The 23094-nt window shown below is 41.5% G+C and overlaps 1 protein-coding gene across 11 annotated transcripts in view; it reads right to left on the bottom strand.

Annotated features, from left to right (window-relative positions):
- The window catches only part of gbf1 (golgi brefeldin A resistant guanine nucleotide exchange factor 1), a 116955-nt gene that overhangs the window by 33954 nt on the left and 59907 nt on the right, over positions 1–23094 (bottom strand). For 9 of the 11 annotated variants that reach the window (XM_052080990.1, XM_052080983.1, XM_052080985.1 and 6 more), the window contains 10 exons: positions 20975–21093; positions 20578–20686; positions 20402–20462; positions 11035–11089; positions 6500–6535; positions 3923–4070; positions 3556–3776; positions 3313–3472; positions 2183–2394; positions 76–174 (listed from right to left, as the gene is read on the bottom strand). In XM_052080990.1, coding sequence (XP_051936950.1) covers positions 76–174; positions 2183–2394; positions 3313–3472; positions 3556–3776; positions 3923–4070; positions 6500–6535; positions 11035–11089; positions 20402–20462; positions 20578–20686; positions 20975–21093 — 1220 coding nt within the window. The remainder of the gene's footprint in view (positions 1–75; positions 175–2182; positions 2395–3312; positions 3473–3555; positions 3777–3922; positions 4071–6499; positions 6536–11034; positions 11090–20401; positions 20463–20577; positions 20687–20974; positions 21094–23094) is intronic. The other 2 variants (XM_052080993.1, XM_052080994.1) reach the window with 1 other exon arrangement.

The raw sequence follows: 23094 nt of genomic DNA, 5'->3' as shown, positions 1-23094 counted from the left end.
ATGAAGTACATGTCAAACATTGATCTGTTTCCTTAAGGAAGATTGTACATGACAAATAAAGAATACTGATATTACCTCCAGCTGAAATTTAAGATGCACTCTCATGCTTTCAAAGAGAAAGAAGCACACTCGTAACGACAAAGCATAGAGGTTCATACGGTCCATGCTTAGCAGCTAAGAGAAAGAAAGCACAAAAAAAAATTCCGAAGTATTACATTTCGCTTTCCAACTGTCATTATAATTTGGTACTTTTTTTTTAATTTTACATTTTTAATTTTTAATTTTCTGGAACTGAAACACAACTACTAAATGTTGTTATGCTGAGAAAAAGTATTCACACTGTATTAGGCAAACATTCCCTAAAATTTAAAGGGTGCATTAAATTCAAATTTTTAATCTGTAGACTTGCACAAATTGGATTCTGTTAAAAAATAAAGCCAATGTCACATTATTTGATTTTTTACCACTTCCAACAGGTTGTATTATCCTTTATCAGGGGTCACCAACATCACCTAGTGAAATACTGAAGAAATACTTATATGAGGGGTGGGAGCACAGTACTGTCTTTTGTAAATAAAAGTATTGACAAAGAAATAGGAAGGATCAGTCATTTTATTGTCTGTTCCTAGTGGCTTAGCAGCACAAAGTATCATGGTCCATGTGGTTCACAATGCTGTGTTCAGCTGATAACACAATCAACACTTAACACACTTGCTATTTCACACACACATTGTGAATCAAGTCTTTTGTGGAGGAACTCAAATGTTTTATGCTGCCCTCCACATGGTGATTAGCGTGGGTCTTAAATGAAGGTGGCCAAAACATGCCTAATTCAACATAAACTGCACTAATAAACTGACCACCAGAGTGTGCTGGAATGCACGCATGGAAAATAACGTGGTCTATTTAACAGAATCGGTGCTTTTAATAACATGACATGACGATATTGTGGCAATTAAAATGTTGTAATATTGCAATACTGCCATTTTCATTATATCTCAAGTTAATATATATAAATTTGTACCATGAGATATAAAATATCATACTGGAATTAAAGCACACCTTTTTCGCAGTCCCTAGGTACCAGGTAAACATCTATACGTGATGAAACCGCCCTATGATTTTGCACCATTTTTTGCAAACAAAAAAATGCATCTTATACTGGAGAAATTATGGAAACATTGTGCCTATTCTATGTTACACTATTTTTAACCACACAGGCGCACACACACACACGCACACACACACACACACACACACACACACACACACGCACACACACACACACACACACACACACACACACACACGCACACACACGCACACACACACACACACACACACACACACACATACACACAAAAGGTAAGTATACCTTAGTTTGAGACTGGAACAGAGTTTTTGCATTTCCATTCATTTTAATGGAAAATGTTATGTTGGTTTATGAACATTTCAGGTTACAAACGGTCCAAATTAAGTTCGTAGCCCGAGGCTCTACTGTAACCTTTAGTGTTAGCACAAAATGTTTTCTGCTAGAAAACTGAAGATGAATAGGAACTTCATCCTTCAGCATGAGAACCACCCTAAACCACGTATGTCCAGCTCCGGGCCTGGAGGGCCACTGTCCTGCCTGTCTTCCAGCTCTCTCGGCTGCAACACACCTGATTCAGATTATCAGATCATCAGCCAGCTCTGAAGCAGCATTAGAACGTTCTTGATTATTTGAATCAGGTGTGTTGCTCTTGGGAGAGCTGGAAAACAGACAGAACAGCGGCCCTTGACTAGAAGATGATTAAAATTTGTGATCACACCAGAATCCAGACCTGGACCCGATTGACAATCTGTGGGGTGAGGTGAAGAGTGCTTTTCATAGGAGATTCACTCATCGCAATCTGATTGCATTTTTCCTTTTTTTTTTTTTGCAAAGGTGGACAAATATTGCTACATCAAGATGTGCTACACTGGTGCGACACCAATTTTCTGCTTTTTGTAATTGTTCGATTTTACCCTTATAAAGTTAGTTTTTAAGTCAAGCTGTATCTGTGTCATTAACTGTGGAATAAGTATTTTTTCTTCGAGTTTAATAGAACAAAAACCTGGCATTTGAACAACAGTGAGTCGACTTTTCATATCCACGGTACTGTACAATGAATTATTAGATTCTGATTCTCCTGTACTTTACCTGAAAAAGATGTCTACATAGCTCATCTTTGATCAGTCCTAGCAAAGATTGGTAGTTGACAAAGTGTGCAGACTCCAGGGCTACATTCAGCAGTTGCAGGCCCATGTGCATCATCGCATCAGTGTTGTGGCGGTCATGAGGGTTGGTCAATGAGATTAGAAACCGGAAGAGCTCCCTTAGACATGGCAGACCATAGGGAATGAGGGAGGCACCTAAAAAGAAAAAAAAAAGTGATGGGCAACATGGCAAAAATAAATAAATACAGAAAAAAGGAAAAAATCTAATCAAATAAAAATATTATATTATATAAAAATATATATTAATATAAATAAAAACACATGATAAGTCCAAGCTTGCTTCTTGTAAAAATGTATTTTTTAAACTGCCAATTTTCAGGCCTCTGTACAAATAAGAATAATAACAAAAATAAAAATAAACAAACTGGAGAATACATTAACATTTTATTAACATATGAAGTGCTATGAATACAAAAACAAATAAGATGAAAACAGAAAAATATCAGAAAAAAATCTGTAGAAAATGTATAAGAGTGTAGAAAATACATAAATAAAATGATGAAAATATACACAGAAAAAGTATCTGCCTAATGCCAACCAGCTATGGATAGCCTTTGCAGACTCAATAGAGGCTTGCAGTGTAAAAGAGCCACACAACGTATTACAACTGCAGTGAGACATCGGACGTTATTTACAAATTGTAATTTTTAATTATTACTTTTTGTAACGGATAAAAGAAAACAAAAACTGAGACAAACAGGACAAATTCCTGCAATATGCTAAAGAAAGACAAGCGGGAAAAGGTCAATGCTCACATTTATATTGTTTGATTGAGGAAATAAGCTCATTAAACATGGGAGACCTGAAATGTAATCATGTTCACTTAATCCTCCAGCCTTAGACGAGTGTATAATATTTTTAACTGAAATTTCACACTATCTTACGACATGGAATTTTCAAACATTAGTGAACACAACCTTTGATGCTCAAGCTTAAATATGAGAATTTACAAAAATATGTATGCTCTATAACCACTATAGTTGTTATGGATATCTATTTTTCAGACATAATGATGTAATGAAAAAACCTGGTACACTTAGTGAACACTCTTACCATCTCTTTGTGTGGACTGTGTGAATCGGACACCTCGGGGATTGACGTAGTCCATGTCATGCACAGAGGCGTTACTTGAATGTTCTGTAATTGAATCTTTCTCCTCAAGAACCTCTGGGATGGACTCTACTGATGCTGATTGAGCAGGGCCATCATCAGACTTCATTAATATAGAAAAAGACATAACATCCTCAGTTTTGCAGTCACGTATTGGCCACATAGAAAATATGACTGCAGGCTCACCTGTGCATTTGGAGAGCCAGGATCTGTGTCTGGGAGTGGGTTAGCATTGCCAGGTGTAGTTGCAAACAAGCTACGCTGATCGAGGTCAGAGAGATCCTCCCGAGAAGTGGCTTTGGAGCAGGAGTCGAGGCCACTGTCTGTCGTTGTGGGACTAGAGACAGAAGATCCAGCACTATCTGAGGCTGGTAGTGAACACTGTTGCTCCGTTAAGACAACTCCACCTAAACAGAGGACAAGGACAGCTCAAGGGAAAGATACGATGCTGACAAGAGTTGATGAGATGAATTTTGAGGCAGGTGCGGTAATACTAGGTAACATTGGGTCATTGGGGAAAAAAATATTTAAACAAATGCATGAAACAGCTTACCAGATAGGTTGGTATTACTGAGGTTGGTAGAGTGGGTAGGGTCCACCTGTGCAGAGGCACTTTGCACCGTGTGGCGAGGTGGTTTTGGTGAACGTTTCTGCTTTTTCCATTTGGATGACTCATTCATCCCACCTGTACGCATTTTCAACTGAAAAGCAAAAAAAATGCACCTTATTCAGAAGGCCTCGCCACAAAAGTTGACAGAAGACAATGAAGTAAGCCGAGGAAAGGTCTTGATGATTCAAAATGCTTTGCGTAGTGTAAGATTCACAACGCTTTGCATGCTATTTTAGTACCGGTATATTATTGTTGTTGAAAACTATGGCCAAAAAAAAAAAAGAAATCAGGGAAGGAACTCACTTCCCCTTGCCCAGAATCCGGTCATCGGGCAATCAGATGGAGAGAGCCGCCGGGTATGTATTTAGGAGCTAGAAAAGGAATTATATGACTACGTAGTTCATTCTTTCCATGGGCTCACCAATCTTAAAGAGGGTCAAGGGGCTTAGGTACAAAGTGAGTTGAGCAATGGATAAAGGCAGGGGCCCTTGCAGTCAAATACATGTCCATGAATGATGGCTTAAGGAATGTGGAACTTCACATCAAGCCTCCAGCTTGGTCGTTGTACTGTATTTTGGCATTCACCCTGGTGGGCGACAAGGTCGCATCCCCCTGCCTTTGAGTGTGTGTGTGTTTGTGTGTGCGTGTGCGTGTGTGTGTGTGTCAAGGAGCCTTGACTGTTTGTGTCCATGCAGCCAACACCAGCTTTGCAAGAGAGAAATCCTACAGTGGATTTCCTGCTAGAGAACAATACTTGAGCAATAGCCTGAAAGTGTGTGACAAGCACCCCCAAACCCCAATATGAATCCGAGCATGGTTTTGTTATTGAATCTCCTTGTTGATTGTGGACTGTCAGTGGCAAACACCATGTCCAAGCATAAGTGTGTCCATATGTGTACTTTGGCAGAATTCACTAACATGAACGATCAACTTTGTGGTTGTGTCATCGGGCTTGAACGTCTTAGGACACCGTGGTAAACAAAGCGGTATCCGGTAGTAGTGCTTATGCTCCAATAATGGGGTAGGAAACTAGTGAGGCCTGGCATCCATGATTGGATGGATGGAAAAACAGAATGACTAGATCATTTATGCATTTTTATCCAGTTACATGTATTATGCACATGTATCTTTGTCTGGTGCAAAAACCTTTTGTTCTGTTACCATTTCTGAAATATAACAAAATGAAAAATAATAGTCAGGCTTTGTTTGTATAGTCAATCAAAACCCTGCTAGAATTCTTGCAAAGTTATAAGAAAAGTAGTTGTTCCTCAACAGTTAGTTTTTTAACATCGCCTTAATATGTTTTAACATGTAGCCAAGTCAAACGGTTAAATACAAGTGTAAATAATTGAAATATTGGCAAGGTAATTTGCAAGCTTAGAAAAAGAGTAATTAGGGTTGTTCACACAGCACACATTTGCATCGGTGCTGCACCGGTGTATTTTGTTGCGATACATCTTACACCGGTGTAAATTTTGTGGAGCGTTCACATGTATAAAGCTGCTAACTAAAGAGAAGCGTGTTAACCCCGGTGCAGCACCACTTGCGTTCACACGACAGTAATAATACAGAAATAAAACATGCTTATGCGTTAAAGTGTACTTATCAGGGCTGACGTTTCATCGTCGCCCCACTTCACTCCCCTGTGTTCGTTTCTATTGCACGTGTCGTTGTTGTTAGTCACCATGGAAGAGCAAAATACCATGATACAATTTATGCAATACCCGTATGTAATAAACTCTTCTCACGCGTAGAGAGTCAACCCCTGTAGCATTAACACCTCCCCATATTATATCGGTGCTGCCCTGCAAACTAGCATTTACTCCAGAGTAAATTTTTAAACCACCTCCTGAGCAGGGTTAAATTTGCTCCGGTTTAAGTTGTTTTCAGGGGCTACACCGGTAAAACTTTGTACGTGTGAATGGTCTACGGGGGGCTATACCGGAGTAAAAGTTGCCATGTGAACACCCCGATTGCCTTTGGGAATGGTTTAAAATGTATTGAACATTTTTAACATACTGAGTGCAATACCCCGCATTGTTACTCATTGGCTATTAAAGTAAGGTGTGAAAATGTGTGCACAAACATTCAAGTGAGCCAATTCTAGTTTTCCGGCATGAGTTACATGCACTTTTGTGATCCTGTCCAAATTGCCTTGATTGCCCCATTAAATTCTGGCCCCTTAAAAAAAATGGAAGGCACGTTGTGAAATGTTTGACTTTCTCCACCATTGCGATAAACATAAATAAAAGCTATAAGTCTCCAATTAGAGCACATCTTGAATTTCAAATTCACTGTGGTGATTTTTAAGAGTTAAAAATATGAATATTGCCTTGATATGAATATATTTATGGATCTGGCTGTATATTCCATCATTTTTAATACAGTTAGATAAGCAAGTGTCATCTGAAACAGCATAACTCTAGGAAAGAAACTGGGGTCAGTACTATCTGACAAAGAGACAAAATATTTTCAGCAGAGAGACTTTCCAGACTTAACATTTAAGGTCATTTTTCTTACCTGCACTCGTTTGTTTTTCCATAAGATATTGTAAGCCTCAGAAAAGAAGGGGAGTAGGCAGATGCCCGTGATTAGTGATAGGAACCATGTCAACAGTGAGACCCACACAAAAGACATGCAGGTACATTTATTTATCTACAGTCCATCCAGAAAGTATTCCGTGCATCACTTCTTTAGCTTTAAGTTATGTTTGAGCCTTCTTCCAAATTTGAAGTAATTCATTAAAAAACCCAAACTGAAAAAAAATTGTTGCTATTTTTTCAAATGTATTAAAAAATGGACATATTTACAGCCTTTGCCATGGAGCTGAAAAGAGAAGTTAGATATTTCCTGTTACGAAAACTTATAGTCCATCTGTCAGTTTAGTTCAGTGCGTCTCAATTATTTTTTGTCATGCCCCCCCAGGAAAAGGAAATCATCTCGCCCCCCGCGACTATAAATTAAATAGTTCGTCTATGAAATTGTGATAAGTAAATCTTTGCATAACACTGTATCCTTATAAAGGTATAAGAGAATAAAAAATATGGACCAAATGCAACAAAGAATAGCTTTAGTAACTATTTTTCTAGATTTTAAGTACATCTGAAATTCAAAAATAAATTTAAATCCTAAACTACAAAAAAAAAATCACTTACCATGTCAAACCATATAATACTGAAAAATAAATTACATAAAATCAATAAATAATAATGCAGTCAAACTGATCACCAACATTAATTCAGGAACACAATACAAAAAAACCTTTAATCTGCAAAACAAAAATATATTAAATCATTTGTGCTGATTTTTAATTTTAAAAAAAAAATACATATCAAAGATGATGTATGGATTAATGGCTACAAGAAGCAGGCGCAAAGCGGGATGATTGTGGTCAATATTCGGCACGTTTTCACTGAAAAAAAAACGCAAGTGGCTTATCAGCTTGATTAGGGTGTAATGTCTTTAAGTGACACCTTAATTTATTTGGCTTCATGCTATCCGCTGCCAACATTTTTAGACACAGGAGGTACACAGGTCTTTTCACCACTCCCACCATAGTCATGAGTGAAGCCAAGCGCTACATACGCTTCGTCATATTTCCTCGTCTTAGCTTTTAGGAGACCTCTTTATCTCCGTCTCAATCCGGCTGTCAACTTCGTGTCTGCACTTCATACTCATACTTTATGCTGTGTGCAAAGCGCACATGCTCAGTGCAAACAAAACACTGAGCGAATGCTCCCTGCGCACACTCTGCCAATGAGAGTGTCACTGCCCTTTAATGTAGTGGAGGTGCAATTGCACTTTATTCTGAGACAGTAAAAAAAAATCCAAATAAAAACACTTGGACAGTTGGAAAATAGTGTTGTTGTGAAGGGAAAAAAAAGACTGAACTCTTTGGTGTGTATACCAGACATCATGCTTGAAGGAAACCGAGTACCTAGCCATTAACATCCTACAAGGAAGCAGGTGGTAGGAGCCTAATGCTGTGAGGATGTTTGACAGTTGTAGGAGCTGGAGACTCATTGGAATTAAGGAGAAGATCCAGCAAAGTGCAAAGACATCCTGAATGAAAACATGCTCCAGAGCGATCTTGATTCAGACTGGGGCAATATTAGATAGATCTTTCAGCAGGACAGCCGTATAAATGATCAGTGGCTGTGCATCAAGCTGATGTATCTTGAGAGGAAAGAAAAATGAGTAAAACTTCCCAAAGAGCCCTGTTAAGCTCATGGCATCAAAAAAAAAAAAAAGAGTTGAGGCTGTATGTATTGAGAAAATGTACGTCTGAGTACTCATGTGAAATGCAATCGCTTTGTTTTTTAAATTTTTTCCCCTAATACTGTCAATTTAAGAATAAAATATATTTTGCAAGAGGAACATAATGTATTCGATTTTGGAAAAAAGGCTGGAACATAAACAAGAGCTGTGAACACTTTTTGGATGGACATATAAAATATGGTGAGAAAAGTGGGGGTTCTAAATGCTTGAGAACGATTGGCCGAAAAAATAAAGCAATGTACAAACCAGCAGGGTAGGGTGACTAGACAGACAGGCAGACCATGCAAAACAATAAGTGTGGAATAACTACAAACAACAATTTTTAAATGACCCTGACCAGGGTTTCTGCAGGATTCGCCAAATCTATTTATTTATTTAAAAACCTTGAGGAACAAGATTTCAGATCTACAGTAATTGTAGAAAGCTTTTAAGACACCATGGGATTTGTTGCTTTAACAATGCTGTCATGACCATACAGAAAAAGAATGCCAATAAATAGCGCAAAGACTTCCACCAAAGCTACAGTTGCTCACGTGGATATTAGGCATGGGCTGATATTAGATTACGATGGTACAGTAACCAAGGTTTGTCCTATGTTCAAAAATTGCAGGGCAGCCGCCTCCAGCTAATTTTGTGCCGCGCTCCAGCCAGACCGATTGATACTGCTCGACACAGCATTAAGCTCTAGCTGTGCTGATTGCGTGATTGTTGTCCCTCTGCTGCAGCGACATATTTTAACTGCAGTTGCAGCGTTGCACCACTATGGAGGCACTATATCAACATCTGTGCACAGAAAAGACCTGAAGCAACTACCGTGGAAGGAACAAATCGTGTTTTTTTTTCTCGCTAGTTGGTGCTATCGCCATCCTGATTTTCCCTAGAGGATGGTTCAAACAGGTGAATATTGTCTGGTTGTTGTGCACCCAAGCATGTTGATTTCTAAAGTTGCAGATATGGCAAGCAAAATCAGCCGCTTGAGAGGAGAAAAGCCGAGTCCAGAGCAGAGGAATGAAGGCAACAGGCAGTTAAAATGTAATAATTCATAGTGGTGACAACATGTGGAAATTTGGTCTGAAACACTGGTAATAGTGAGGGCCAATATGCAGGACAGGAAGAGTCGGCGAGGGTACCTAAATCTCTTTCCAATTAGGAGCATCATAACACAAAGTTAATGTATATGTGATTACGACATTCTGTTTTTATTCCTCTTTCCATATCGCCTTTAAAAACACACGAGACAGTGGCTTTGACAAGCAGTGGCTAAATTAATGTAACAGGCTCAGGCATACTGAAGATGGTACGCACTGTTATGTAGATGGTAGTACCGAAAAACACTCAACTTATAATAAGGTTACAAAAATTAAAATAATACTAATATAATTCAGATAGTTTAAGATTTTTTTTTTAAATTTTGAACAGAGGACACTGCAGAGTCCTATTGAAGCACCGATAGACATGGACCACAAAGCGCTTGAGTGTCTATGAGTGTTTCAAACAAAAGTGGCCTCTTTAACAGAAAACTGATGAAATTAACAATACAAACAATATATAAATGCTTTTTCGACTGACTTGAATGTGTTTCAAAAAGTTGACGAATTTTCAAGTGGCCCGGTCATCCATTTTTCTGTATGCGACCCTCAAACGAAAACGTTTGACACCCCTGTTCTAGAGTGTGGTGCCCACTGTCAGAAAGATTGGTCTCAGTCACAGGTCTTGGGTCTTGCAACGGAATAATGACCAAAACACCCAAGATAAAAACACATAAGAAGGACAAAGAAACTATTCTAAAGTGGCCTTCTGTGACCCTAATCTAAACCCTACAGAACATCTGTGGAAGATGATGAAACATGCTGTCTGTTGAAAGTGGCCTTAAAACCTGAGACAACTAGAGCAGTTTCTTCATACAGATTGGGCCAACAATCAACTATTGTTTTAACCATCACTTAATCATGATGGCGATGGCTAGTTGATGACGTAACAGCATTATTTTATTGCCTTTGCACTCAAAACCTTGTTTTAAATTAGATTTATTTGCAAAGTTACACAGTAGATTTCCACGAACTACCATGAATTACTCAACAACTCATAAGAGGGGGTCAGTATTAAAGTGGCTATCTATTGAAATGTTGTAAATTTGGCAACTAATGTAATTAGTCACCGCCCCCACCCTCTGGAACGCTCGACCACTACACATCCGTAGCTGTACTGACCTCCAATCCTTCAAATCATCTCTTAAAACTCATCTGTTCCGCAACACCTTTTAATCTCTTTTACCCATTTTTGCTTTTTGTTCATCTAATTGTGCTTTTATAAATTATGATTTCTTGTTTTAAGTGCACATTTTTATCCTGTGTTTTAAGCTCTTGTAAAGTGTATTTGAGTATGATGAAAAGCGCTTTCAAATAAAATGTATTATTATTATTATTATTAATTTACAATGAGGCGTGAAAACTTTTGAGTGCAACGGGACGTGTAAATGTAATAGTCAGTAAAGCAGGTAATGCTACTGCAACATGAACCAGGGGTGTTAATAATTGATTTCACTACGTACATGGGAAGTTACAACATCTGCGCAGACCTCCACTGAAGCACTATTCTACAGTGTTCACTATTTGCTTAAAAAAAATTAAAAGAATGGACTAACCACAAATTCATTCTATATTCTAATCATGTGGAATCAAGGAAATAAAGATGTGTGAAAAACATTCACATTTGCAAAAATAACATACCAGAGGTTAAGAACAAGCAGATCAGATACTCATTCACCCTCTAATTACCTTCTTCATGCTGGCGCCAGCGTAACTTTTGGCCTCCTCCTTGAATTGGGGAAGTCTGTAAGAAAAGGAAACAAAAAAAATTTGGTCAGAGATCAGGATCGTACCTTGTCAAATTACCTTGCCAAATTGTAAAGTTTGGTGCGATTGCTAACATTCGAAAATTGATCAAATTAGAGGAATCATATTCTCATTGTTTGCACTGCATATGTTTTATAGACTCGAGATTTGGGGGGTTGGGGGCGACAACAAATCTGCCTAAATTTAATAAATGTAAAGACTGATTTACAACTACAAACACAGGCACAAACTTGATTGCTAATGCACAGACGAAAGCTGATCTACTAACCAGACACAATATTGGGTCTGCCAAAATTAACAATATGGCTATACGGTTCATTATGTGCATTTTGGAAGATCCAAAATATTAATCTCGGACATGCAATGTTATTTATGAAACCTGGGGGAAATTGCAATGGCTCATTTTGCACTGTGTCTGAAAAGCAGGTGCAGCTGTGCCAGCCTCTGAGAATTTTTGTGCGTCTCTGTAATTTGATTTCAATGCTGGGATTACTGGGGTTGATGTCATACTAATTTAAAATATGAGTGTGTATCTTCATTCCCTGGCAATTAATCTTGCTAAAGCGAACAGTAACTGAAGTTGAACAGTCACAGTAAAAGTAAGGCTTAGTTTGTAAAAAAAAAAAATGCTTAACCATTGAGTTGCCCAACTCTACCGGTGTTAGTTATGTTTAACTTCTTACGGTAATCTCTGACCCTGATGTGAGCACTCTGCCAATGCTATCAAACTTGGCAACCAGGTATCCTGTGTGCAAGCATTAGCTACACCCTCAAAACAATCATTTTCTAATTCTGAGGACACCGTCGGCCAGAGGCAGCCTTGTCTGTATTTTGAGAAAGTACAGTCAAACCTCGGTTTTCGTCCCAAGGCTGTTCGAAAACTGAAATTGTTCGAAAACCGAAACCACACTCTTTTTAAAATAAAAATGTTTATTGAACACGTCTGCTCACGATGGAAAGCAACACGAGAAAGCATCACTTCCGCGTCTATGCGAGGAAGCGTCATTTCCCCATGTAAGGAAGGCAAGAGGAGTCAAATGGTGCATTCTAGTGCGCTTAGTTTGTCCGAAAACCGAAATTTGTTCGTCATCCGAGGCATAAAAAACTTGGAAATTTTTGGTCGAAAACCGAATTGGTCGAGAACCGAGACGTTCGAAAGCCGAGGTTTGACGATCTTGGTTTTTTTTTTTGGGGGGGGGGGGGGGTTAGAGGCATGCGGGGTGGTTAGGGTGGTCATGAAAAACCTTCATTGAGCAGGTGCTCTTCAGTATATAGTGTAACAGTGAGCCTTGGAGACGGACCAGTCATTTGTTTGCAACTGTTCTTTTGCTAATGATTTGTGGTTTATTTTTCTATACAAGAAAACTGATTTGACAAAATTATGGGAGTGACAGAATCCTTGTATGTAACTGTTTGTCTTCCATTAACAATTCTAGCACCATCACTTCAAGCTTTTTTGCTTGTGCTGCTAACCCGCATTTTTCATGGTGAAAACTATCAGAGCTAGCATAAATTCAAAGTTCTCTTAACTATGACAGTGGCAATCTCTACCTTTTTCACACCTGCTGCCAACATCGCACGCCAACGGTTAGTGAGAAAACAATTTAGCACTAGCTATTTGCAATTTTAGTAAAAAAGCGCAATTCTGATGAATCAACCATAATCTACCAGTCGAGTGTATAACCTGCTAGAGGGGTCATGTAATTGACTGACCACGAATTGTGATACTTCTAAATCAGGTGATTTTGTGCCAATATGTCATGGCAAGCATAAATACATTAGCAGTATTACTGGAATACATGAGCAGATAAATGATTAATTAGCGATAAGGACAACAAACTAAAAAAATAGGTAAAAAAAACGAAAACTGACAAAATAAATCAGTATGGCCTTTTCCGAAATGTAAATGCATATAATCAATTCTGAAGGACTGTAGACCATGCTGTCAGCCACTTAGAAGTCAATAACATGGTGGGAATCTCAACATTCCCTGCCTAAGTCTCCAACAAACTTCTCATAAGATGGTGAGCAATGTCATCAAAGTGTGTGTGTGTACATGTGCGAGTCTCCGTGCGTCTCTACAATTTTGTGGCCTTTTAGGCTTTACTGGAAAATGAGATGTCACCAGCAATCACATGCACAAATATAAAAAAAAGAAAAACAGGAGAGACCAGCACCCCCTTAACTGTGATAATAGAGAGTTGCCTCATGAGCTTGATTATCGGATGAGCTGTGGGTCCAACAGATTAACGTGCTAATACTTTTATAATCCAAGAGTGCTGTCAAAAAGACCAACAGCATTGCTCATCGAGGACTCCAGTTCACTCACATCTATATTATCCACCATCTGTGGATTGGAGGCTGGTGGAGGTTGAACAATGAAAAGTAATATTCGTGTGTGCCTATGCAAATGTGTGTGTGTGTGTGTGTGTGTGTGCGTGTGTGTGTGTGTGTGTTTGGGGGTGCAAGTGTGTGTGTGTGTGTGTGTGTGTGTGTGTGTGTGTGTGTGTGTGTGTGTGTGTGTGTGTGTGTGTGCGTGCGTGCGCGCATGTGGGCATGTGTGCGCACGAGTGTACGTGAAAGAGAGAATGCGAATGTTTGTGCATATGTGCACATCTGTAGTCCTGTCACTTATAGAGGACTCCTATGAAGTAAAAAAAAAAAAAAAAAACAAGGATTTCATGCTGCATTTGAAAAAAAAGGAAAAAAACCCTCAAAAACATTGAACAGAAATTTTTCTATGAAAAAAAGGGGGGAAACCCACAGGTGCTGAACCACAACTTTGTCGGGGTCAACTGGACTTCAAGAACTAAATGGAAAAAAAACAACTAGCAACCGCAACAAGCTTTGCTCTATTTATAAAGAGAACCCCATACATCATTTAGCATTATCGCAAAAGGCAAAAAGTGTATTGAAAGCCCAAACTGAATTATAACTGCCCCGACAACATAATTAATTTAATAAAATACATAATTATTGTTGGAAATGAATTTCATGTTTATGGATACATACCAAAAAAGTTTCATATATATTCATTCATTCATTCATTCATTCATCTTCCTAACCGCTTGATCCTCACTAGGGTCGCGGGGGGTGCTGGAGCCTATCCCAGCTGTCTCCGGGCAGTAGGCGGGGGACACCCTGAATCGGTTGCCAACCAATCGCAGGGCACACAGAGACGAACAACCATTCGCACTCACACTCACACCTAGGGACAATTTAGAGTGTTCGATCAGCCTGCCATGCATATTTTCGGAATGTGGGAGGAAACCGGAGCACCCGGAGAAAACCCACGCAGGCCCGGGGAGAACATGCAAACTCCACACAGGGAGGCCGGAGCTGGAATCGAACCCGGTACCTCTGCACTGTGAAGCCCACGTGCTAACCACTGGACTACCGGGCCGCCCAGTTTCATATATATATATATATATATATATATATATATATATATATATATATATATATATATATATATATTAGAGCTGTCAGTTTAGCGCGTTTTTATTGGCATTAATTTAAATGAATTTTAACGGGATTAAAAATTTTCTCGCGAGATTAACGCAGCACACGTCACAAGCTGATGTTACGTTGCTCTATAAATACACCAGAAACAAAACAACAAGCGCGCTGCAGAAGTCCACGCCCATGTCTGTTTTACCAGCCATGGCAGTGGGAGACACCGAAAACGGATACTTAAAGAGTTTATGAATGGAAAATAAGTTGCCAGATTGCTCCACTGACAAGACCAAAGTTACCTGTTCTTCTCTCTCTGTGTATCATTCATGTATACGATGTATGCCACTAACGCGATTGTTACTTGTTTGGAACTATTTTGTGTGGAAGGTTACAGCGTTCCGTGTCCATATAAATAGAGCGGGTGGAGCTTCTCTGTATTCATCTGACAGTGACAGTGCACTGCTGTTGTAGCGACCTAGCGAAAATTAAACGTCTCCAGTGTTGCCATCGAACCAAGTGTAGTCATTCGAAATGAGGTCTACACGAAACCGTAGAGAGACCAACATAATCAACATAGCCTGACTGTGTTAGGGGGAGTGAAACCCCCCTCTTTCAGAATGGTTTGCCCCAGCAGCACGGGGGAAGTGCTTGCGCTTGTTTGTACGGCCGGCAGTTTTGAATACAGCGGCACATAACGAACACTGGTGTCCGGGCTCTCGTTATTCTCCAACAAACATACAGAAACAGACTGCTGTGTTGAAAGCAAACTTGAGAAAAACGAAGTATGCAACCATGGTTTAAATCCACTATAGGCTGAGTACTAGTTTACCTTAGATGTGCACTTTATAATGTTATAATGCTCTGTTTTGATTTCATTTAAAAAGCTGTTAAAGCAGCTGTTGTGTGACAAAATATTTTTTTCACTGGTGTTGATGGACAGTAATATTGTGTGAGAGATTATGTGTGAACAACTGCTCCAAGTGGAAAATGGAAAAATTAAAAATTGAATTTGCTATTTCAGTAAATATTTGCACTTGGCACATAGAAAACTGATTCATGATACAGTGCACTCCGCTTAATAGAACACCGGTTAATAGAGTAATCCGCTTAATAGAGCAAAAGGCTCTGGAACCGATTTGCCTAATGCAATTTCCTATAAAGATACTCCGCTTAGTAGAACAGATCTCTGCTTAATAGAACAGGCCGTAAGCAATGAACATTGTAAACTAGTGGTTTTCGAAGTGTAGCTATCGCGAGAAGTGTAGCTATCGCGATACTGTACCACTATCTCGAGAAAACGCGGTAGTTCTAGCCGTATACAGTAACAGGTAGCACGTGTCACTCCACACATAGACACACGCTCGTCACAATGGCTTCAACTTCATTCAAGAGACGAGAGAGAGACGAAGTGTAGCTATCGCGATACTGTACCACTATCGCGAGAAAACGCGGTAGTTCTAGCCGTATACAGTAACAGGTAGCACGCGTCACTCCACACATAGACACACGCACGTCACAATGGCTTCAACTTCATTCAAGAGACGAGGGCTATCACCTGCGGATAAGAAGGACATACTCAGACGATACGATGCATTGCCGGATTCTCAGAAGGTACGCCCGCGGTTTCCAGGACTTCCCTCTTATCCAGCGCATTGAGAGGGAAGTCAACCGCAAAATTACGGACTCCTGTTTCCAGACAAAATTAACGAATTTTTTCTCGTGATTTAAGATGTTTGACTGAAGTTGATTAAAGTTGTTGTTTTGTTGTTTGATTAAAGATATGGACGTCCACAGTCGAAATATCTCTTCTAACTCGTCAGCAGGGGTTTTTCTGCGTGCATAACTTGGTCGTGTCTGAAGGTGTACCTAATAAAGTGTCTCCGGTTAATAGAAACCCCGCTTAGTAGAACAGAAGCACTTCGGCCCAATGGTGTTCTATTAAGCGGAGTGCACTGTACCAAGTTGATGAGAGCATTAAAATGGGGAAAAAAAATAGGACAAAAATGTAATAGGAAATTCAGAAACAATAAAAAATGTGTGAGTAATCACGATTAATTTTTTAGTTCATGTAATTATGACAGTTGCATTTTTAATTAGATAAAATATTTTAATCGTTTGACAGCTCTAATATATATATTATATTGTTGTTGTTTTTTTTCTCTTTCTTCTTTCTTCTCTCTACATACATTCTTGCTGCTGGAGGCTGTAAATTTCCCCAGTGTGGGACGAATAAAGGATATCTTATCTTATCTTATATATATATAAGAGATTGATGAGGTACAACGCAGGTTCCATGGTGAAGGGCCCCAGGCTGCCAGATCAGAGGAGGAGGTCATACAAGAGATTGGGAGGCAAGCCCCAATGAATGCAGATGATGAGATTGGGTGGCCAGCCCCAATGAATGAAATGCTGAGCGAGGCAGCAACTGACCTGAAAGCTAAGATCATGGCGAGAATGAAAGCTGGGCAACCTAGAAACCGATTACAACGGCTATGTGAAGTACCATCTGAAAGTCTCATAGAAAGTGTGAATGCAGCACTGAGGGCGATCCCTACCGTAACGATCACAGAAACCAATGAGCTGATATACGCTTCAGCATCAGTGATCCTGGAGACTCTGGGCTATAAGAGCAACCATGGAAGCCATGAGATACGCTACCCACCATGGAAAAGACGGTTGGAGGCTAAGATCAAGGCGGCCCGGAAAGATGTGAGTCAATTGACGGAGGCCCAGAGAGGTGTGATGAAAAGGCCGATACCCGAGAGGTACATCCAGATGACCATACCTGAAGCACTCGAAACTGCCAAACAAAGGCTCCAAGCCTTGTCCAGTCGCCTAAAGCGGTACACGAAAGAGAATGAGGCCAGACGAATAAACAGGCTGTTCGCAACACAACCTGCGAAAGTGTACGCTCAGTGGCAGGGTCCTAACAACAGAGCTGACCCACCAAGACTGGAAGCTGAAAGGTACTGGAAAGGCATATGGGAGAAGGAGGTTGCACATAACAGCAGTGCACAATGGCTGGTGACCCTGAGAGAGGAGCACAGCAACCTCCCTGAACAGAACCCAGTTTCCATAACAGTGGCAGACATACAGGAAAGAGTCTCAGATATGAAGAACTGGACAGCACCAGGCCCGGACATGGTCCACACCTACTGGCTAAAGAGACTCACAGCACTCCATGAGCGCCTAGCAGTACAAATGAACCAGCTGCTGAGGGATGGGACTCACCCAGAATGGCTAACCGAAGGGCGAACGATCCTGATCATGAAGGATCCCTCGAAGGGTGCAGCCCCATCCAACTATCGGCCAATAACCGGTCTCTCCACAACATGGAAGCTCATGTCAGGCATAATTGCGGCTAAGATAAGTGGACACATGGATCAATACATGAACAAAGCGCAGAAGGGCATTGGTAGAGATACCAGAGGAGCCAAACATCAGCTCCTGGTTGACAGAACAGTCGCACAAGACTGCAGGTCCCGACGTACCAACCTGTGCACAGCTCGGATTGATTACAAGAAAGCCTATGACTCGATGCCACATACATGGATCACTGAATGCTTGGAGTTGTATAAGGTGAACAGGACCCTAAGAGCCTTCGTTGCGAACTCGATGAGGATGTGGAAAACCACACTTGAAGCCAATGGCAAGCCACTTACCCAAGTGTCCATCAAATGTGGCATATACCAAGGTGATGCACTCTCCCCACTGCTGTTCTGCATAGGACTGAACCCCCTAAGCCAAGTAATCACCAAGACAGGCTATGGATACCGCCTCAGAAATGGAGCTACAATCAGTCACCTCCTCTACATGGATGACATAAAGCTGTATGCTAAGAGTGAAAGGGACATAGATTCCCTGATCCACACAACCAGGATCTACAGCAGCGACATCGGGATGTCATTCGGGCTTGAGAAATGTAGTCGGATGGTGACTAAGAGAGGAAGGGTAGTCCGCACCGAAGGGGTCTCACTCCCTGAAGGAACAATAGCAGACATTGAGGACAGCTACAAGTACCTTGGTATACCACAAGCCAATGGCAACCTCGAACTGGCAACAAGGAAAGCGGCTACGGCCAAATACCTCCAGCGAGTGAGGCAAGTCCTAAGAAGCCAGCTCAATGGCAAGAATAAGACCCGGGCAATAAACAGCTATGCCCTGCCAGTGATCAGATACCCTGCAGGAATAATAAGGTGGCCAAAGGAAGAGATTCAGACCACGGATGTTAAGACCCGAAAGCTCCTAACCATGCATGGAGGGTTCCATCCCAAATCCAGCACCCTGAGACTGTACGCAAGCCGAAAGGATGGAGGCCGGGGACTAGTGAGTGTGAGAGCCACTGTCCAAGATGAAACATCCAAGCTCCATGAATACATCAAGGAGAAGGCTCCAACGGATGACGTACTCAGAGAATGTCTCAGACAATGGGGAACAGAAGATGAGGCGCTGGAAGAGGGACCATCATGGGAGGACAAGCCCCTACACGGGATGTACCACCGGACCATAACTGAAGTGGCTGATCTCAAGAAGTCCTATCAGTGGTTAGAGAGGGCTGGCCTGAAGGACAGCACAGAGGCACTCATCCTGGCTGCTCAGGAGCAGGCCTTGAGCACCAGAGCCATCGAGGCCCAGATATACCACACCAGACAAGACCCAAGGTGTAGGTTGTGCAAAGAGGCACCTGAGACGATCCAACACATAACTGCAGTGTGTAAGATGCTGGCAGGGAAAGCCTACATGGAACGCCATAACCAGGTGGCTGGCATAGTCTACCGAAACATCTGTGCGGAGTATGGGCTGGAAACCCCAAGGTCAAAATGGGAAAAACCGCCGAAGGTGGTGGAGAATGACAGAGCGAAGATCCTGTGGGACTTCCAGATCCAGACTGACAAGATGGTAATGGCGAACCAACCAGATATCGTGATCATAGATAAAGGGCAGAGGAAAGCCGTTGTAGTGGATGTAGCGGTCCCAAGTGTTGGAAACATCAGGAAGAAGGAACATGAGAAACTCGAGAAATACCAAGGGCTCAGAGAGGAGCTGGAGAGAGCCTGGAAGGTAAAGGTGACAGTCGTGCCTGTGGTGGTCGGAGCACTCGGGGCAGTGACCCCCAAACTAGATGAGTGGTTGCAACAGATCCCTGGAACAACATCGGACATCTCAGTCCAGAAATGTGCAGTGCTGGGAACAGCAAGGATACTGCGCAGAACCCTCAAGCTTCCTGGCCTCTGGTAGAGGACCCGAGCTGAATGAGGGACGGACACCACCCGAGGGGTGAGATGAGGATTTTTTTTTTTTTTAATATATTTACGTTACGTACGGGGTTACATTCCAAAATGAACCAGTGATAGGTGAAATCCGTGAAGTAGTGAGCTTTATTTTTTACAGTTATTATACAACACTGAGCTATGTATACAATGAAACAAAAGACCAAAACCTGTTTTCAGGCCCAATCACAAAAAAGAACAAATGTTTTCAACAAATAACTAATAGTTTTTGGAAATACCGTACTGTAAAATGCGCGTCCTCAGGTGCCTTTGCAGAACGTTTAGTCGACATTGTGGGGTATGTATGTACAAAGACAAGGTGCGAAGACTGTTCACGTTGGTCAGTGCCTTAGCCAATCAGGAGGCAGAATGCAATTCACTGTTGAAAAGCATTTAAAAAACGGCACTAAAAAACCCGTGAAACAGTGAAGCCGCAGAAGGTGAGCCGCGTTCGAGCAAGAGATCACTGTATATGTAAACTGTACTTAAGCGTGATAGACAAAAACTTTCCCGCAACAAATTTGAAGGGCATAGCCAAAGACGAGTTTGTTATGTCCATTTACCTGGAAAACAGTAGCTGCACCATATCAACAAGGGTGTGTTCAGCTGATTTTCTGAGTAGCTCTGTGTGCACAGGAAAATAAAACAATAAGTTTGATGTAAAACTATGACAGAAATAAACAAACCTCAAGAATGAATACAAGTAAATGGCAAAAAAATGCGAGGTTGGGTGACAAACCACTGAGCCGCATTTCAAAGCAGATTCGGAAGCAGGACTGCATGATCTCACAAACGGACTCATTGGTCAGATGGGCTCCAACTGGTGTCAGCAGCAGTGTCCTCAAGACCTGAAAGAGGATCATAAGCTTCGGCATGATGCGTCATTGTCTATCATGTGCATCTTTTAACTTCAATCAATTATCTGAAATTATCTTTTCATCATCCGCATACAAAATAAAATCAAACAACCCACACAAAAAAAAAAAAAAAATCAAACAATCCACAAGCAACAAAATAAAATCATGAAAATATGATGAAATACAACTACAGGGAAACTGTGAATACAATGTTCCTCTTTCTAAAAATATGTAAAATCCGCTTATTCTATGTTGTGATGTCCAGCGGGTGTTACGAACTTGCAGAATTTTCATAAGGACCACTTCATCACTGGCAGGGTCTGTTCCGACAAATCTGGCATGCGTTACAGCGTCTGCCATGTTCTCTATGGCCTCGGCTGCACCTTCATGGTTAGCATCTGCAAATACGAAAATAATCAGGTTAATGTAACTGAAGCTAGTTGAACTGAAGCAAGTTGAGGTGATTAAAAGTGCACTGGATTTCAATTAACTGCACAAGTAGTATTCAAGTGAGGAGGGAGTAGCATCAGTGCAGAGTGCGGATGTGTATTTAGCATTGAGAGTCTTGAATCTCGTTACCCACCTATGAGTACAGTAGTCAAAATATTAGGGGTATCACGATTTTGATTTTTTTTTTCATTTCGATGGAGATTACTACACAATCACTTACATGTAGCCCATCTTTTTTAAATAAGATTTACTGTAAAAGTTTAAATAATAAAACGAATGATCGGAGACAAGACTAGTGTAAAACTGGCATAAGTGTGCTGTAATAAAAAGAAAACAAAATGGAGAATGAAATAGAATCGTGACCCTAATATTGAAAATCTAATTGAATCAAGTATTTGAAAAAAATATATAACAACACGGTAAGTTGTACAGCATTTGCTTGTTCATTTTTCATGATTTTGCTCCCCACAACATGAGACCACATGCGGCCTTTTGTGTATTGTTTTGTGTTTTAAAAAAGAGTAAAGCAACAACGCAGCCCGTCTATTTGTGTAATGCAGAATGTGCAAATGATGGAAATAAATGTCTGAAATTTCTTTATATATATTATATAGTGTGAATGCAGCACTGAGGGCGATCCCTACCGTAACAATCACGGAAACCAATGAGCTGATATATGCTTCAGCATCAGTGATCCTTGAGATGCTTGGCTATAAGAGCAACCATGGAAGCCATGAGATACGTTATCCACCATGGAAAAGACGGTTGGAGGCTAAGATCAAGGCGGCTCGGAAAGATGTGAGTCAATTGACGGAGGCCCAGAGAGGTGTGATGAAAAGACCGATACCCGATAGGTACATCCAGATGACCATACCTGAAGCACTAGAAACTGCCAAACAAAGGCTCCAAGCCTTGTCCAGCCGCCTAAAGCGGTACACGAAAGAGAATGAGGTCAGACAAATAAACAGGCTGTTCGCGAATGTGTACGCTCAGTGGCAGGGTCCTAACAACAGAGCTGACCCACCAAGACTGGGAACTGAAAGGTACTGGAAAGGCATATGGGAGAAGGAGGTTGCATATAACAGCAGTGCACAATGGCTGGTGACCCTTAGAGAGGAGCACAGCAACCTTTGGTGCAGATACGAATGCAGAGCACAGCAACAATGGAGTCCCCAGCAGGAGTACTCTCCAGCACACCCTCCAAGGACTCCAAAAAGGGTGGGTATGCTGAGCTGCTGTTTGGTGCATATGCACAAACAACAGTCAGGACCCGTCCACCCACCCGAAGGCGGAGGGAGGCAACCCTCTCGTCTACCGGTGTGAACCCCAATGTACAGGCACTGAGCCGGGGGGCAATGAGTATGCCCACACCTGCTCTGCGCCTCTCACCGTGAGCAACTCCAGAGTGGAAGAGAGTCCAACCCCTCTCGAGAGAACTGGTACCAGAACCCAGGCTGTGTGTGGAGGCAAGTCCGACTATATCCAGTCGGAAATTCTCCGCCTCACATACCAGCTCGGGCTCCTTCCCTGCCAGAGAGGTGACATTCCATGTCCCAAGAGCTAGCTTCTGCAGCCGAGGATCGGACCGCCAGGGTCACCGCCTTTGGCTGCCGCCCAGCTCACATTGCACCCGACCCCTTTGGCCCCTCTCATGGGTGGTGAGCCCATGGGAAGGGGGACCCACGTTGCCTCTTCGGGCTGTGCCTGGCCGGGCCCCATGGGTGTAGGCCCGGCCACCAGGCGCCTGCCAACGAGCCCCCCCTCCAGGCCTGGCCCCAGAGGGGGGCCCCGGTGACCCGCGTCCGGGCAAGGTAAACTTAGATCCATTTATTGTATTCATTATTGGGGTCTTTGAGCCGTGCTTTGTCTGGCCCCTCACCTAGAACCTGTTTGCCATGGGTGACCCTGCCAGGGGCATAAAGCCCCAGACAACTTAGCTTCTAGGATCA

Source organism: Hippocampus zosterae, chromosome 11 (assembly GCF_025434085.1).
Source record: "Hippocampus zosterae strain Florida chromosome 11, ASM2543408v3, whole genome shotgun sequence".
Taxonomy (NCBI): Eukaryota; Metazoa; Chordata; class Actinopteri; order Syngnathiformes; family Syngnathidae; genus Hippocampus; species Hippocampus zosterae.
This window is presented reverse-complemented; position numbering and strand designations above follow the sequence as displayed.